The following is an 18393-nucleotide window of genomic DNA, read 5'->3' as shown; positions in this document are numbered from 1 at the left end:
TTTGTTTTAAAATTCTGCATCATTTAATCTGCACAGCACTTCACAAGCTATTATTGATCACTTTTGAATAAAATATACTGATGACAAAATGTTTCTGCTTTCTAAAAGCTCATAAAGACATTATGACTGCTTTTATTTGGCAGCATATTATAGTTGCTAAAGGACAATGCCGATGTTTTCATTCATCCGACAACATTACATTTAAAAACACATACATTTGGCACAGCTATCTAACACTTATCAAAGTAATTTCTGCTCCCTATGCTGATGTTAATATCCATTCAGCATGAGGCTTGATGGAATTTTATGTTAAGCTTTGAAGATATTGTTTGATCTCTTTTCATCTTCTGTTTTCTGCATACAAAACAGTAAAGCATATTTTACTTTTTCTTTTTACCTTCTTACCTTTAACTTAGGTGACTTCATGAATTTACATTTAAAATATGAATAACATAACTTTTACTACTGTAGTAACAACAACAGATGGTAACAAATACTTGTGTCATGATACAGTCAAATATGAAGAGATCTTAAGAAAAACTGCTCACAGGTTATACCCTATTAATTTCAAGAAAGACACTGAATAATATCATACTGTTGACAACAGCTTTAATTCATGCCTCAGGTACAAACCTATGAAAAGCGAATATTAAACCAGGAAGGGTAGCTATTGTGCTTTGACTAGCTGATAATAAATAATATAGCAATATAATACAACAAAGATATACCTATTGTAAAGCCATAGTGCCTTTTTTGCATAATTATAATTATTTGATCAGAGCAAACCTGTATTATAGGTTGAAATATTAATTTCTAAGCATAAACCTTGGTGGTTAAAAGTTTCAGAAGAGCCGGTTAGGATCTGATGTTTGATTCATAAAATCCAGAAGGTAGTGCAAGACCTAAAAATATTAGTATTGTTCCCTGTAAGATCCAATAAATAGGCACTAATTATTTGAAAACATGTTTTTTTCAGAAAAACAAACACAAAGTACACAAATGTAATAAGAAATGAACAAACTGTAACATTCGTTCAAGGGAATAGGAAAACTATTTGTATAGTCATTCAGTGTATGGTTCAAAACTAAAGAGATTATTGCTGCACATAGCTAGCATTAATTCACATTCTTTTAGCTATATCAGAAATTATTCTCTAATGGACATGTTACACAAATCTAGAGTTTCGGGTTCATTAAGAAGCTTTTTCTTCATAACTACTGTCAATGCATCAACCATTTTTTATAACCCTCAATCATTTTTTTTAATTCTATGAAGTAAATTTGAATAAAGGAATAAAGTATACTGTGGCAATATGAGTTTTAAAGGGTAATGACCAATGTAGTTATTATTAAAGCTTCTAAACTTGTTACTGAAACACTAGAGATTTTATGGACAGCTGCCAAATCATATAATTGATTAGCATGCTTTGTAATCATGGTACCTTAATGTGCTTCAATATGCAAAGAGAATCACAGAATAATTTTTCAACTTTCAACCCATTCACATTATATGCCATATAATAAATATTTTTACAAGAATGATAAAAGGCAAGCTGCTAGGTGCATGCATGCAAAGTTTCCTTCATTTTAAGAAGTCAAGACGTTTTTTAAAAAAATACACACTTGGAGTGTGATAAACAGGATTTTTTTGTTTACCGAACTGTTCTGTTTACCCACATCACCAAACCGCTTGACCATTTTATAATGAAATTTTAAATGAGCACATTGCCCTTGAAACTGAATCAACCAATTGCAAGTACTGTAATGGTATTACATCAAAGTTGCTTCTACTCTAAACTACAAATGCAACTTGGAAATGGTTTGACTCAGAAACACTGAGAACACTGAATAAAGCTGAAAATCGCCATCCTGTCCTACCCTAATCAATGCAGATTATGAAGAAAACCAAAGCCTTTCATTCCAGTCATGGGGGAATGAACATGGAAGGGGGGGGGGAACCAAAAAATTGATAGAACCTGCTTGTTTCAGTCTTGCTAAATTCCTATGGGGAGCAGCAAAGCTGACAAGGCACTTTGCTCTTGAAGGTTCTGCTGGTTATATTCAGCCCACTGAAGTGGGGGCTGAAACAGAGGTTTCCTCCAATCAGAAGCCTTTCAAACTAGTTTTATAATCACTCAGCTAATAAAAAAGAACTGCAAATAAATCAATTCAGATCTCAAGACTGGCATTCAGAGCTGTGCAGAATTCTTGTGCGGAGGTATCCAACCTTCATGACAAATTAAAAGGCCAATGCTTGATTTGTTTACTAAAAAGGGAAAAAATACAGTCTATCAATCCACTTAAAGAATGCTACAGTAATTTTAATTACTGGAAAATCATAGAACTGCTCCAGTGGTTATGTAATGTGTTAAATAAGCTGTATACATAAGAAGTAATAAATGCTGGTGTTAATTTCACAGCTTCCCTGGAGAATAAAAGAGAAGAAAGTGCCAAATATATCTTAGTTTATATACTATAGTAAATTCTTACTACATTGCCTTGAGCCCCTCTATACTGAAGGATTTGAAGACACGGCATTGCTAGGATCACTCACCATTCTTATTCTTAAAGATGTTTAAAATAGGGAGAATCTGCCGATAATAGGGCACTAAAGCTTCCCCCACCATATCAGCTGACACCACCAGGTGCTGAAGGACTTTGAGCGTGATGCAGATGACCTGTCGGTTTCGAAGGTTCAGCGCATCTTGGATGAAGGAAAAGAGACAAGCAGAAAACAGAAGAATTAATTTCAAGAACGTATTGGGAAGGGGAGAAATTCTCTAATAGACAAATTTAATTAAACTGTACTCTGTAGGGGATTGTAAGTGGGCCTTTATTAGCCTGGCTTTGAAGGAACCAAGAGATGGATTGCAGTCCCAATGTTATAAAACACTGCCTTGTCTGAGTGTTATTTGTTCCCACAATTTGTGCTGACTCTTCAGTAACCCCAAGAATGAAGTTTATTATTCCTTCTTGCTGCCTGCCTTACTGGTTCCTGCCACCCCCACCCCACCCCACCCCCAGAAAGAGAAGAAAGAAAAAGGAGGGGGGAAACATATCACCAGTAGCAGTGGGACTAAGGGAATTGAAAAGGCAAAAGGATGAAGGTTGACAGGACAGTCTACTCTAACAATTAGCCTGTTTATTTTTGCTTGCTTAGAAATCATTTTATTCTTTTCAATTAACAATTGGTACTATTCGGAGAAAAGAACAATGATAGAAATGTTTACAAAGAAAATGTTTACAAAAAATAAACTTTATTTTTTTTTTAAAAAAAAAATCTAACTGATTAAAAAAAAGGATTCTATCCTGCCTTCTTGAGAATTTTCTGTGTAGTGTCAAGCAGCTGGAATTTGCTACTGAAATCAATAACACCTTTTGTCCTGTTCCATTTCAGGTTTCATTCAAAACAAAATAATGTTGTACTCTCCTTTATATTTCAAAATTATACTTTCAAATGTGAATTTAAATTAAAATTTCTTCATGCTCCTGCTCCCCACTCCAAAGTGATATAGTAAGGGAGTAAAGGTCACCAGCTGTAGATTGTTATGAAAAGCTCCATTACAGAGAACAGTTGCACAGTTGCGAAGTGCAAAGCCCCCAACTAACAAACAAAAACTTTCACCACATTCTATCTATTACAGATGTCAAGTTCCAAAAGGAAACTAGAAGGGGGAAATAATGCAAAAATGGATAAGCATGAATATTGCGAATATAGAATGGGATGGAAAGGAAGAACTGCCAAGTTTCCTCCAGCTCCCAGGCTCCCCTTTTGCTTGTTCTTCACTCTCATCCTTCTTCCTTTTTTACCTCTTCTTCTCTTGCAAAACAGTAGCAAGCCTAGCTAAGCAATCTCTTTCTCTGCACAATTTTATTCACTTGCCCGAGTTTTTCCCTCTGCCAGGATTCCATTCCCATATTCAGCAATCAGTTAAACAGGCTGACAAAACCCCAGCGAAGCTGCAACTGCGGGAGTTCTCTTCTGATTATTTAACAACCATCCTACTACATGCAGCCTGTTTATTTGTACATATCTGAAGATTTTTGAGTGCCTCCTCCCAATTAGTTCAGCAAAAAAGTCTGGACTAACAACTTCTCAATTACCCCTGGCTTTAAAAATGATATAAATGCAGTTTTCCATGTTGGAAAACATGCCATGGTTTCGGAAAAACACAGAGTTTAGGAAATGGGAAGAGGAGTTGCCCTTTACCCAATTTCCCTTAAATTATGGGTTCTCAATGATTTCATTCAAACCCATCATTTTGGAGAGAGGCTAGAGATCATTAGTTAAAGGAACAGGACTATGCTTCTTGCCAATAGTCCCAATAGGAAACCTCTAGATCTCCATTATGGAAAACTAGAAAGCTCTAAGCAGTTTGGTGGATGCAATACTTAATTCAAATACACAATGTGAAATATTTTCTGTAGTGTTGCCTCTTGTATAATATTGAAAGGTTAATGTAGCCTTTGGCTCAAACACAATTGTGCACTGCTGCATTAAATTAATTCAGAGACATTAAGAAAATATTTTAAAGACGTTGAATTCTTTGGCTCACCCATTTCTTTATATCCAATCTCTTTAAAATAACTGTTTTTCTCCCTTTCAGTTCAACTGAGTTTTTACCCTGTTGCAGGAGAAATATTTCAAAACATGGCGCAGGTTAACAGTCAGCTATTTGCAATAAAGCTGGTTCATTTCTAACTCAATAAGTAAGTATTGTGCTTGTTGAAAATGCAATAAAGCTATATTTCCTATATTGCACTACTTGAAATTGTGATGAAGCTCCGTTTCCTTAGACAGTATTAAAGTGCAGTGTAATACCTTCTATTACTGTGACTACTCGGATTTATTTCCAGCAACACTGAAAATGAATGAAATGCGCATTTTGTTATGTTTTCTTTAAAAAAAAACAACAGCAATGACATCTATGAACTGGAGAAGCCGGCAATTTTAAATCATGGCTTCCCACTGTTACTGCGTGGTAGGGAAAGAAGCTCACAGAATATCTAGCTACATGAATGAGAAGCACATCTCCCCCTTCCTGCATTTCTTGGATGTAAGTTTTATCCAGCCAAATTGCTGTATAGCATTCTTCTAAGACAGCCTTGGAATCTCTCCCATGGCTGACGCAGATTCAGAATCTCTAAAGAGCATCAGTTAATCAAGCAGCAGCATTAATATAGGAAGACAAGTTAAAACCAATCTCCTAGACAGGAGCTTCATCAGATACCATTTTGTTTGTTTTTATGCTCTTAAATTTACTCTGTGAATTGTTTTATCAGATACTTTACAGGCAATTGTTGGGCAGAAAGAGAAAGAGAAAATATACATTTTCCATTAAAACAAAAAAGACATTAAAATAGAACATATTGTCACAGATAAAAAATTCTTATATGTGAGAGATTATTTTAAATACTCCCTGGAACTGATCATTCCAGAAAATTCCAACAACCTGACTTAAGCTCAATTATAGCTAATGATCACAGAATGAGTACATCTGGTTCCTTGTCCTGGTCAAGCAACAAGGTCACTTCTGCACCACTGATGGCTATGTAGTTGAAATTATGCCCATCTGCAAGCTGGAAACCCCTACTGTAGGTGCCAGATCATTAAAATTTGTAGCTTGGGTTGAGACTAAAGGAGTACAGTAATGATTAATTTGGAAGAGGAGCCAAAAAACAGATGTCATAGAGGGACTGGAAAGATCTTTCTACTTCAGTGCTAACATTTGGATAAGCCCACATTTTTATGCCATCTTTAATATTTGCATGAATTTTACACCTACACTGCCCTTTGAATTTGAATGTATCTCTTTTATGTATTCTAGTTGGTGCTCCTCTCTATCAAATGTAATTAAAGAAGTGCTTAATATTTTATATTATAGTGACAAGTATGCATAGTACTTTAATTCCCCTTTTTAATAAATTATCAAAAAAGAAAACACATTTATATAAGTCATGTGTCTGAGAAATTGTGTAAACCTGTGTCATTTAGTCTAACAATGGAACAATAGGCAAGAAATGTTACCTTTTTTTGGTCAAATTTTGCTATTTTGTTCTTCACAAAGCCTTGTTACTGCTGCATGTTCCATAACTGAAATATTGTGACTGGGTTGAATTAACTTGTAATAGCTTTACATTGAGTAAAGCATCTATTGAGAACTAGAGCCTCAGGTAGTATGTGTGTTCCTTAATCTTGAGTCCTCTACCAGAGGCCTGGGAATTTGAGGGTTTTGTGCAGGATCGTAGCTGTTCCTAGCACTGCATTCTTCCTGGATAGAGAGCTCTGATGTTATTCCTGGGATCTGTTGGAGCCTCTCTCCCACTTTAGACGTCACAGCCCCAATTGCTTATGCCACCAGTGCTTTGGCCTTTTCCTCCAACACCCTCCTCTCTTCCACTACTAGGCCTTGGTATTTCTCCAAAATGCCCAGATAGATAAAATTCTCGAGTTATCCTATGATCTTGAATCTTCCAGTTACTTTTTTCCCCCTCAGAATTTTAGTTTCATCACAGTTCATTTGTAGTTGGCTACCTTGACAATACTTGACTAATTGTTCAAGTTGGTATTTCAAATCTTATTTGTTACATGGAAGAAAGAACAATATCATTTGGGCAAAGCAAAGTACACATTTTCCTTTTGGTTAAACATGGGCAATGGCTATCAACCTGAAGTAATGCAGTTTCCAAATCATTAATCTAGATGTTAGACAACATGGGGGAACCTACTGCATTGTCCTGCACCTTTGCCTCATTGTTACTCGCCTGTGAGCAAATATTTTCTTATACTGTACAATTAACATGCATTATATTGTGTTGATATAAAGCCTATATCATAAACACAAGATACCTGTCATGAAACTAATCCTTTAACTGAACCCCAAATTTGGTTCTATTTACAGAATCAAAAAGTGGCCTTAAAATCTAAAAAAGTGAATAAATGATTTGACTTTTAGGAAAACAAAGTATTTTGCCATTAGGTAAATTAATACAAAATATTGGTCGGTTCTTGAACTGAGGTATACTAAAAACGCATTTAACGAAGTACATGAACCAAAAGAAAATAAAAAGAATTTAAATACAGAGAAATTAATGACGTTAAACCATTTTTATGTTGTGTGACTTATACCCAGTAGCAAAGACACTAGAGTCAGGAGTAGGATTTTCTGCCACTTATTTTACTGAGACATCCAGAAGAACTAATCTTAGTGAGTCTACAGTAATTCCAGCATATACAGGCAGCCCAAGATAAACAAACAACAAAAACTAGATTGCTCTCATGCTTAATTAACCAATAATAAAAATAATAATCCAATGCACTGCACATCAGAAATATTACAATTAGCACCATAAATTTCAAAATATTGTTTCTAAATCAGGAATATATTACAAAGTGGGGGTTTTTTAAAAAAAATCCAAGGCAAAAGTTTATAGTCTGTACAAACTAGCATTTATCAAAAACTCCAGATACTCTGCTATAGGCCTGATAAGCTGCCTAATTAAATCACCAAGTTATTTATCAGGTATGTTATCTAAACAAGGCAACAAGCAGTTCTGACAATCATTTTTCATGTCAGTAGAATCATAAAAGGGCTATGCTAGGGAGAAATTATGGCCATGCCGGCTGAGACAATGAGTGTTATTGTTAAAGATATCTACAGGCCCCAGACTGGGGAAGTTGAGCTCTCCTGGTAGCCCAGACTATTGTAAAAGTTTCTTGAGTTTTGCTTCTGAAGTGTCAATAGATGGATTTTGTGGAGGCCTGTTCAAAGCACTCTCCTCTTAATAAGATTTCCCACTGGTGATCTGCGCAGCAGGCTTGTTCTAGCACAGACGTCCCCAACATTTTGGACACCAGGGACTGGTTACTTGGAGAGAGATTTTTCTGCAGGCCAGAGGGGGTGTGGTTTTGTGTGCTGCCTGCATCCCACAGATGGGGCTTTCCTTGTTTGTGCAGCCCAGTTGCTGGCATGCTGCGGCCCAGTATTGGTCCACGTACCAGGGATTGGGGACCCCTGTTCTAGCAGGCTCTTGCCTTACTGCCCTCTCCAGCTTCAGGTTTTCTGGGCTTAACACCCACATGTGTGCATAGTAGGTCTCTCAATAGAGAGAAGGGAATGGACTGTGCTGTCTTGAAACAAAAACATCAGCCCACTTCTGTGCACCTACAACAAGCAAACAGGATGAGGCAGCCTCACTGCAGCCACTGCAGTTCCATTTCAGCCTAGTTAGCTATTCCTAAATTCATTGCCTTGGCTGCGGTAGCAGAGACTAATCTGGCATTCTTAAGGATTCCTGCCAGAGGGAGCCCCATTGTGTGGTAAGATGCCAGCAGGTTGCCCTTATGGGAGAGAATAGATTATGCCATGGTTTTCCCCTTTCAGAGCCCTAATATCCCAGGTACCTATTTGATTGGCCGTGCATTTCTTTCTCTAACAGCAACCTTGGCTATTATCAAAAGTGTAGCAGAGCATTGTAGTAACTTGTTCACAAGAGGCAGACCAAACCAGCCAGGTACCATTCTAAATTTGCCTATTTAAATTATAAGATTGAGAAATTGTCTTTGGAGAGAGGCTCTGTGCTTGTGCGTAGAAAATGGGGTGATCTATTAGCATTTATAAGAGCTGTGCAGACATAAGCACAACAATATGCTTCTTTTTAGGCCAAAATATTTTAAAATGTTTTAACCATTTTACAAATAGTCCTCAACTTAAGACCCTCTGTTTAGTGACTGTTTAAAGTTATGATGACACTGAAAAGGGTGACATGATGTGATATTGCACTTAGGACCATCAGTGTCCCTGTGGTCACGTGGTCAAAATTTGGGCCCATGGCAATTGGTGTGTATTTATCATGGTTGTAGATGCCGAGGGCCACGTGATCACCATTTGCAACCTTGCCAGCCAGCTTCCAAAAAGCAAAGTCAATGGGGTAAGCCAGATTCATTTAAAAACTATGGCAAAAAAGGTAAAACCAGCACAACTCCCGTAATGACTGCATCACTTAATGAATATATCACTTAGCAACAGGAGTTCCAGTCCCAATTCTGGTCGTAGGTTGAGGACTACCTATACTGAATCCAAATCCTGGCGTATTTCAAAAGAAGGAAGGGTCATTTCACTATTTCCCCCCCAAATAATGCTTGTGTCCTGAAATTATAGTTTGATGTTCAAATATAATTGTGAACACCAAGATTTATCAATTTGCATTATATTGAAGAAGGAAAAAGGGAAGAGTATGCAAGAATAATGCATTCAGGCAGTGGCTCCTGCCTATATTAAGGAGCACAAAGATGTTTAACAGAAATAGAAAATGATCTCCTGATGCGGGAAAACCTGACTTAGAAAGAAAAACAACCAAGCTACTCAAAATAGCAAAATAAAAAAGTTGAGGTACTGCAAACTATTTCTTTTACAGTGTTCTCATATCTTAGTTTGAGGAATATAAAAACAAGAGTGAAAAGAAGTTTAACAACTTACTGTATATACTGTACCATGGTTGGCATTAGAGTAAGAAAAGAACAACTCAGGCAGCACAGTTCTTTGGGCCTTGGTGATGGCCTTACAACTGACTCAGGTTTATCATCTACTACAGTGGTTCTCAACCTTTCTAATGCCGTGACCCCATAATACAGTTCCCCATGTTGTGGTGACCCCCAACCATTTATATATCACCGGGTGCCAGGGGCGTGGCCAAAGAAAAGGGGGAAAAAATGGCGGACAGCCTTGTTTGGCGACCCCCGTGAAATGGTCGTTCGACCCCAAATGGGGTCCCGACCCAAAGGTTGAGAACCACTGATCTACTAGAAATACAAGGCCTGCCATATTTTATTCCTTAATTAGCAGCCTCCAAACCCTAGACCCTATTTCATTCTTCAGACTTACTTTTTATTGGAATAATGAGTTGAGGAATGACAGGAAGGATCTTGTTCCCACCATGCTCCAACATGTCATGGATGCCTTGCCGAGCAAAAAACTCATAAGGAAATTGCATTTCACATAATCCATCGAAAAACAGTGGCAAATAGTGGTGGTAGTCCAATTTTTCAATCTCCACCTGGAAATCCATGCAGAAAAAGAAGTAAGTCAAAATTTATCAACTATGTTGTCCTATTACAATAATCTAAAAGTGTCATTGCAATGTTCTATTGAGCAAGACAAATGTTAGCATCCATTAGGACAGTGTTTCCCAAACTTGACAATTTTAAGGCATGAGGACTTCAACTCCCAGAATTCCACAGCCAGCGTTGCTGGCTGTGGAATTCTGGGAGTTGAAGTCCACATGCCTTAAAATTGTCAAGTTTGGGAAACACTGCATTAGGATATCACTTGATGATGGTTATTCTCTTTCAAAGCAGAAAATAAAAAGGAAACTGATATTTGATGCTTGTATTTCCAAGTATTATTTGATATGCTGCATCCACTCATTCTGAAGGGATAGATCCTTCTGGTGAGGAATAAAGCTGAGTCTAATAAACAACCTACTATGGAAGACTATCAAAATGTATATTGTAAAGCTGAAACTGAAAATAGGAGTGGTTTCCAACATTATATATTACCAATAATAAAACTGGCATTTACATTAGTGCAGAATTTCTAATTATCCTAGTTATATATAACCATAATACATTTTTTTTTCATTACTGACATTACTAAAAACAAAAGATTAAACTGAATTTACTCAAATAGTTTTGAAAACAACATTAATCATATAAATCTGAATGAGTTCACTTTGATGTGATATATCAAGGAAATTATCTGATCAAAGGAATTATGTGATTAATTTATGATCAAAATGCATTTTATAGCATTCTACAGGAGAAAACAAACCCTGTGATGCTGATGATATAAAGTCAATCCCTTTATTTTGAAATGATGATGAGTACAAAAAGTGAGAAAAAACTTTATACTCTTATTGAACTTTCATGGCCTTTTAATGATAGTTTAAGCATTTCAATCATGAGGAACATCGTCCTACTAGTATTTATTCCATCATATTGTAAAATGTATTTTAAAGAATTCCGATGGGTAAGAATATCCCGATATTCTTCTTGATTATTTTTTATTTGAGACAACAAATCTTATTTTATACAACTCTGAGTGAAGTTAAATTTTGTTTTATATAATTTTCAGTTATTACTGTAGGAGATTACCAGGCTGAGTGCAAGGGCAGTGTCAAATGTATCATCAGTTTGGAATCACTGTGTCATCATAAGAGGCCTATGTCAACCCCTTCCTTGAAGTCTGTTGACTTTTATCTAGCGCCAATTTTCCTTGATCATTGATAGATGATGGAATAAACTCATAGTTTTTGAATTCAACCCTGGCTCCTGACTTCCTGTGCCTGACAATTACTATGTATTCTCATTTCCTAGGTAACCTTCATTAATGGAACTTATAATACATTTCTGTTTTATAAGGCTTAATTGACAGAGCACTATTTTTCTCGCAATATCATTAACTTTGGAACAGATTGAAAAAACCCAGCTGAGAGTTGTGTTTCTAAAGTACAGCTGTTTCAAAAACTTGCAGACATTGGCAACTCATGCTACTTTGGAAAAAAATTTAAAACGATATTGGTTTTCTTGAAGAATCTGCTGGGAGGGTGTGAAACCAACTGTTCTTACAGTGTTAAATGTCCTCCCACCACATGGAATCCAGAAATATTTTAGTATTACATTTCACAGCGTGAAACCCTTTGCTTCTCTGTTTATGACTTAGCTTTGAACAGTAACTATTATACAAAAGTTTATAGCTCAAGATAAATAGGATTTTTGTTGTTGTTTACATCCATAACATGCTTCTAAATTTTTCAGTTCCTCCCACAAAAGTATTCTGAATCAAAACTAAAAGTCTCTGGCTGCATTCAACTGAATTTATTGAGACATTGGTACTGACTCGTTGAGTGTATTTTTCCTTTTTCCTCTAAAAAAATATCAAGAATAACTATGAATCAAACACATGCAACACTATATGATCTACAAAAGCAAAAGGGTAATAGAGAATTGATTATTCCCTTTTTCCTGATTTTTTTTAACAACACATCAAGGTATTGCTCCAATGGAAAATATATTATTTTGATAAAGGTACACAAAGGACAGTATGCTATTATCTAGTCATTCTGTCCTTTACTTTTTTTGTTTTAACTAAAGAAAATGGACAACACACTTTGAAGTTTCCCTGAGTATGTTAGATTCAAAACACAATGACCTTTCACACTGTCTAGGAATGATTATATGTGACATATTGTGAACACCTGATCAAACAGCTGCTAAAATAAAGACTCAGATTATTAATATAATACAATGAAAGTACCAGATGATAATGGTTTTGGAACAGCTGCACTGAACTTTCTCGCTTTATTTATAGCTCAAGATCATGCAGGAAATTAAACTATATTATGAGTTGCTTTTGAACTATTTCAAGAGAGAGACATTCGGGCATGCTCTTTACCACTATCTTTAATAAACATATTATTCAGAGATAAAATTATTTCAAATAAACATAGCTATTTTGCAGCAACTCAAAACAGGAATGAGAAAGAAATATCTTTACCAACCCCAAAAGATGGAATATTCCAAATTATTACTATTATTTAATGCTTAAACATGGGCATTTTTCAGTGAGAGGAGCCCTATTAATATATCATCTATGTGTGTGTGGATAGACAGACAGACAGACACACACACACACACACACACACACACACATACCTATGATCATTGTAGCATCCCCATGATCAAACAACTTAGAACTAAGGAGAAACTTCCTGACAGTTAGAACAATTAATCAGTGGAACAGCCTGCCTCCAGAAGTGGTGAATGCTCCAACACTGGAAGTTTTTAAGAAGAAACTGAACAGCCATTTGTCCAAAATGGTATAGGGTTACCTGCCTGAGCAGGGGGTTGGACTTGATGACCTCCAAGGTCGCTTCCAACACCACCACCACCACCACCATCATCATCATCATCATCATCATTATTATTATTATTATTATTATTATTATTATTATTATTATTATCATCAAAATTTGGGTGCTTAGCAATTACATATATTTATGACACTTGCAGTGTCTTTGAGTCATGTGATCACCATCTGCAACCTTCCCACATGCAAAGCCAGTGGGGGAAGCTAAATTCATTTAATGACTGCCTGATTCCATGGGGCTAGGTTCACCACCAGAGAATGATGTTCTAGACAGCAGGGAGTACAGCAGAAAAGGTGTGTCTTCTGGGTCCTATCAGATGGACCTACTTATCAAACAGGACCTGGGGCATACCGCTTCTGCCGGATCTGCTGGGGGAGATAGATATAGCCAGGAAGAAGCAGTTCCCGAATTAACCTGGTCCCATGCCACGTAGGGCTTTAAACGTCAAAACCAGCACCTTGAATTGCACCTAGAAGCAAACTGGCAACCAATGCAACATATAAAGCTGAAGTGTAAATAGTATATCTACACTTATACTAGAGTGAGTTTTGAAAACATTTTACTAACTGCAGGAGAATCGAAGGAATTAAGACCTGAATTAAGAGGTTATTGTACCTTTGTTGCTGCTTCTTATTTTTATTTTTGGGACACATAGTTATCCAAACGTTAAAATAGCAGTTCTTTGTTGTTTGTTTGGTTGTTTGTTTTTCTATGGGATAATAAATAATCTTAACCCTTGTATAGCAAGAACAAGGAGATTCTTTATCCAGATAGCTATATATATATATATATATATATATATATATATATATATATATATATATATATATATATATATATATATATATATATAAAGGGTTTCAGTAATTGGCTAAGATACTGAAATACAGGATCATACTGATTCCTTGGATAATAATGGAGAAAGATGAAATTTCAAGTTTTCAGGTTTCTCTTTGTTTTCCTAAGTTTGAGATCTGATTTTTTTTCCAGCTGATAACTGGAAAACTGGAGGGAGAAGAAGTTTGCTTATAAATACCATAGATGGCCAAGTCTCTGAAGATATACAAAACCTGTGGTAGAATCTTACAGTTAGTCTACCATTCTGGCTTGCTTTTTCATTGCTTTTCACTGGTATAATCTACTAAACTTAGAGTCTAAAGAGCAGCTTGATTAAGAATTATTTTCTGTGCAATAGTTCTGAAATTAGACAAGGGCTTGTGTATCTAAAGATTCTTTCATGCCTTCCTTAACACAATACCCAACCACAGGGATTTTGCGCAGGAACATTCAATGCTTCCTGCCTCCCCATCTGCAGTCTGATGCTGTACCATCCAGTAAATGTTCCATTACTTCAGCAGTTATTTCTGCAAAGTATGCTGACAGAATACATCATGATGTATGCACACATATATAAATAAAATAAAATATCAAAAAAAGATTTTCAACCTACTAAACACTATTGAAACAGCTGAAGTAATGTGTGGGAAGCACAGCAATGGACCTGCTTCTCGTGGAGACAGGGAAAAAAAACAACAGGGAAGGTGAGAGCAAGAAGCAAGAAACCAGAAATTCAGCTCAAGCCAGGGTAAATGATGCATCTCTCTCATGGGTCCTACAACCTTCTTTATGCAGCAGTAGTTGAATAAAGCAACACCTCTACATCAGCCAACCAGATGGAGCATTTTGCCATGTCAGTTTCGATAAATGCTTTGTGATTTCATTCAAAACAGAAACTGGGCAAAGGCATAGCAGCCGTTAACAGATTTTCTTCACTTACAAATGGCCATGGCAAAAGAGGGAGGGGGTTAGAGAAACTCAAGTTAATTCTTATGTGCTCCCAAATGCTTCCTGGGTAAAACATGATCTTTCCCTTCCAAATCTGTTGATTTTGCTATAAAGTCAATTAAAAAAACAAACAAACGATGAGTCCATGTTTGGGGGAGGGTAAAGTTGTCTTCCCTCCACTTAGGAAAGGAATTTCTACTTAGATATTTTATCATCAAAGAAACCTGGTGCACTTGGTCAGTGCATCTGGGAGGGCAGCCCTAGCTGAGCTTCACTGATCTCAAAAATTTAAGCAAAGGTGGACCTGATTACATAGGCGCTTTCAGTTAGCTCTACAATGACACCAAAATAATGAAATGGGCCTCATGATTTCACAAAACAAACTCTTGACATTTTATATTTGTGCCACACCACCATATGCCATAAGGGGCAGAATTTACATCATATCACATGCTTCATAATTTGTCCCTTGCGGATGTCCCTGCCTGCTTAGTAGTATCCAGGTGGGCGAGCACCAGAAAATCTCAGGGCTTTTCAGATATCTTTCAACCTATCATCCCTTCAAAGTATTCATAGTGCAGCACTGGCTATAAATAATGGCTGACTAGTAGGCCAAGCTATTAGTCTGCTATCTCTTCCAAAAATAACAAAGCTAGAAAGTTGTCATTTCAGGAGGTCTTTGTTTATAAACCACTCATTCAGCAAACCTGAATTATGATGGCACTAAAGAAATGGTAGTTGTGATGGTTTCTTGCATTTGCAGCCACTGCCACATCCCACATCAGGTGATCACAATTTGTGACCTTTACAATTGGCTTCTGACAAGCCAAGTCAACAGGGAAGTTGACAGGAATTTGCAAGTTGCACACAGGTGAGCTCTTTGCTTAAAAAGCTGCATGGTCCTCACTTGACAATAGTAACCAGGACTGCAGAACTGCTGTTGCTAAGCTGCACAGTCAGATGGTTTTTCAACTTAAGACCATGTTACTTAACAATAAAGTTTCCAGTCCCAATTGGTATCAATAAATGAGGGCTACCTATAGCCAGAAACCTATTGTTAAATTTTGAGATTCCACATTTTTATAGAAACATAGGCTGGAAGTAAAGTAAGCCTAGCCCAGTGATGGCGAACTTTTTAGAGACCGAGTGCCCAAAAACTGGCCCCGCCCCATCCCACCCACTTTACCCCTGCTCTGCCTGTCCGCAGGGCCATTCACCGCCTGCATGGCACGTTGCAGATCGCCCAGACAGACCAGCAGCGCCATGGCCACACCCTCTGCCTGTGCACCGCAGTATCATCTGTGTGCGATGGGACGCGAGGGCAGAGTCTTATCCCTGCTGCCCGGCTGCCATGACCTTGACTGTGCTGCTCCGCACGGGCTGTGCTCGGGGGCAACTCTCCTGTGAGAAGGGAGCTGCAGAGAGGGCTTTTGAGTGCTACCTCTGGCACCCGTGCCATAGGTTCGCCACCGCTGGCCTAGCCCTTTCATTAGGATAGCAATTCCAGAGAAACTTTTCAACTTTTCTTGGAAACCTGCAATGACAGAACACCCACAACTCCAGGAGGCAGGCTGTTCTTCTGCAAGTGGCAGTCATGGCTAGGAAAGTCTTTACACAGGTTTCCGTGTTATATCAATTCCACCCGTTTCTGGATTGGGTGGCCTTTCTCGTAGTCTTAGATCAACTCTCACTTGTATTGCTGTGCAGGTAATCCTTGACTTACAACCATTCGTTTAATGACCATTCAAAGTTACAACCGCACTGAAAAAAAATGATTTGCAACTGGTCCTTGTGTGTAGAATCGATGCAGCAACCCCATGTGTCAAAAGTGACTTGGTTCCATCGTTGCCTGCACCTGACTCCAGCTCGCATTCTGCCAAACAGAATGGGAGGACAGTGAATTCCTAGGGAGGGGGGAGACTATGGAATGCATGGTGAACTATGAACTGTGGGTAGCTTGGATGGGAGAAAGGGGTTTTATCTATGGGAGTTTTTGTGGGAAAATCCCAGAGCTGACTTTGTTTCTGCTTTATTCTTGGTAGATTTAAGGAGCTGGGAGTTATGAGATAGTTGACCCCATGGTCACCTGATGAAAATTTGGGTGCTTAACAATCTGCATGTATTTATAAAAATTGCAGTGTCCTGGGGTCACATGTTTTCCATTTCCAATCTTTTCAGCCAGCTTCTGACAACCAAGTCAGTGGGGGGATTTGATTAATGGCCGCATGATTCACTTAACAGCTGCAGTGATTTGCTTAACAAGCATAGCTAAAAAGGTCATAAAATTGAGCACAACTCATTTAACTATTACCTTGCTTAACAGGATAAATTCTGGCCTCAATTGTGGTCATAAAACAAGGACTACCTGTAATGCCCCCCCCCAAATAGGGTTGCCATTGAAGAGCATTTAGAAGGTGCAACCAGTCCAAAATGCACCGGCACATTTTGGGTATTTCATGAATGCTGTTTGGTAAACTGCACTGGCTCTTAATGGGCTTGTGTGGATAATCAAATATACTGGGATTTTGTTTTTCCTATAAAACCGTTTGAACCAGGATCAGCTTACTTATGGGATTACCTGTCTCTGCTCATCCCAACTGGCAGAGTTGGCATGCTCTAAGTCCTGTCTATTAGACATTATCATCTTTTATCTAGGAGCCAGGTCTTCTCCATTACTACACCTGCTCTCTGGAATAGCATCCCCAGAGATTTGGATGGCCCGGCTCTGTTGGCCTTTCATAAAGTATTAAACATTTGGACATTCCCATAGTAATTTGAGCTGGGAGATTGAGTCCCTTTTGCTGAGTGTTTTGTTTTGGTTCAGAGCTCTGAAGTGGCATGGTTTTTGATCCCAGTGATAGTTTTTTTTTTTTTAAAGAAAAAACTGATGTGATTTATATTAGGGTTTTTAATTTTTGTACACTGTCTAAAGTGAAACCAGGACCCCTGTATGTTGACTAACCCTGTATGTTGACTGACTAGATAAATAAATAAGTAAATAAGCAATTAAAAGACAACAACTCTGCTACTTGTGGTTTAGTTCTAATGAACTAAGGATCTTTTGAATACGAGAAAGAAAGAAACTCAACAACAAAATATTCCAGGGCTAATTATTTCAATAAATGAAAATGAAATAAAATTCTACTAAAGTTTAGTGAGTTTGGAAACAAATGAAAAATAGCGTGAGAGTTCACAAGGGAAAAGAGAAAATGGAAGAAAGTTCAGAAAAAAAAATGAAGGACATTCATGTTCAGTAAAGAATTCACACGCTACTGTATAGCCTAATTATGTAATGCTAGTTGGAGAGAAACATTAGGCAAATTCTTGTAACACTTGAGCTAGGAGAATGGGCCATCAAAACTTACAAAACTCGGAGGGCTTTTTCTGTTACACTAAATATGTAAAAATTCTGAAGGTATTCAGCAAGAAACAGTGGATATTAACTGAGGAAATTTAGGAACATATTTCTTGAAACAGTCGCACAATATTTTATTTGTTCCCATTTGGATCTGCGTCTTTACTTATTCTTACTATGCTTAAGAAAACTGCTTTTAAATACGTGAGTGTATGTAGATTTTATAACTGAGCACACAATACTAATGGAAAAGCAACATAGCCTTCCAATGCAGCATTCTGAAACCACGGGATGGCTCCCAAAATTATTCTTCCAGGTCTGTACATC

The 18393-nt window shown here is 37.4% G+C and overlaps 1 protein-coding gene across 1 annotated transcript in view; it reads right to left on the bottom strand.

Annotated features, from left to right (window-relative positions):
* Positions 1-2425: 2425 nt before the first annotated feature.
* Positions 2426-18393, bottom strand: part of LOC120312741 (parkin coregulated gene protein-like) — a 139764-nt gene continuing 123796 nt past the window's right edge. The window contains exons 3-4 of the mRNA XM_039353874.1: positions 9884-10055; positions 2426-2703 (exon numbers count right to left, since the gene is read on the bottom strand). Coding sequence (XP_039209808.1) covers positions 2546-2703; positions 9884-10055 — 330 coding nt within the window. The 3' untranslated portion in view covers positions 2426-2545. The remainder of the gene's footprint in view (positions 2704-9883; positions 10056-18393) is intronic.

The sequence above is a fragment of the Crotalus tigris genome, unplaced genomic scaffold, assembly GCF_016545835.1.
Source record: "Crotalus tigris isolate CLP2741 ecotype Arizona unplaced genomic scaffold, ASM1654583v1 scf7180000018526.697782, whole genome shotgun sequence".
NCBI classification, from domain to species: domain Eukaryota; kingdom Metazoa; phylum Chordata; class Lepidosauria; order Squamata; family Viperidae; genus Crotalus; species Crotalus tigris.
Note: the sequence above shows the minus strand (reverse complement) of the source record. Positions and strands in the feature narration are given on the sequence as shown.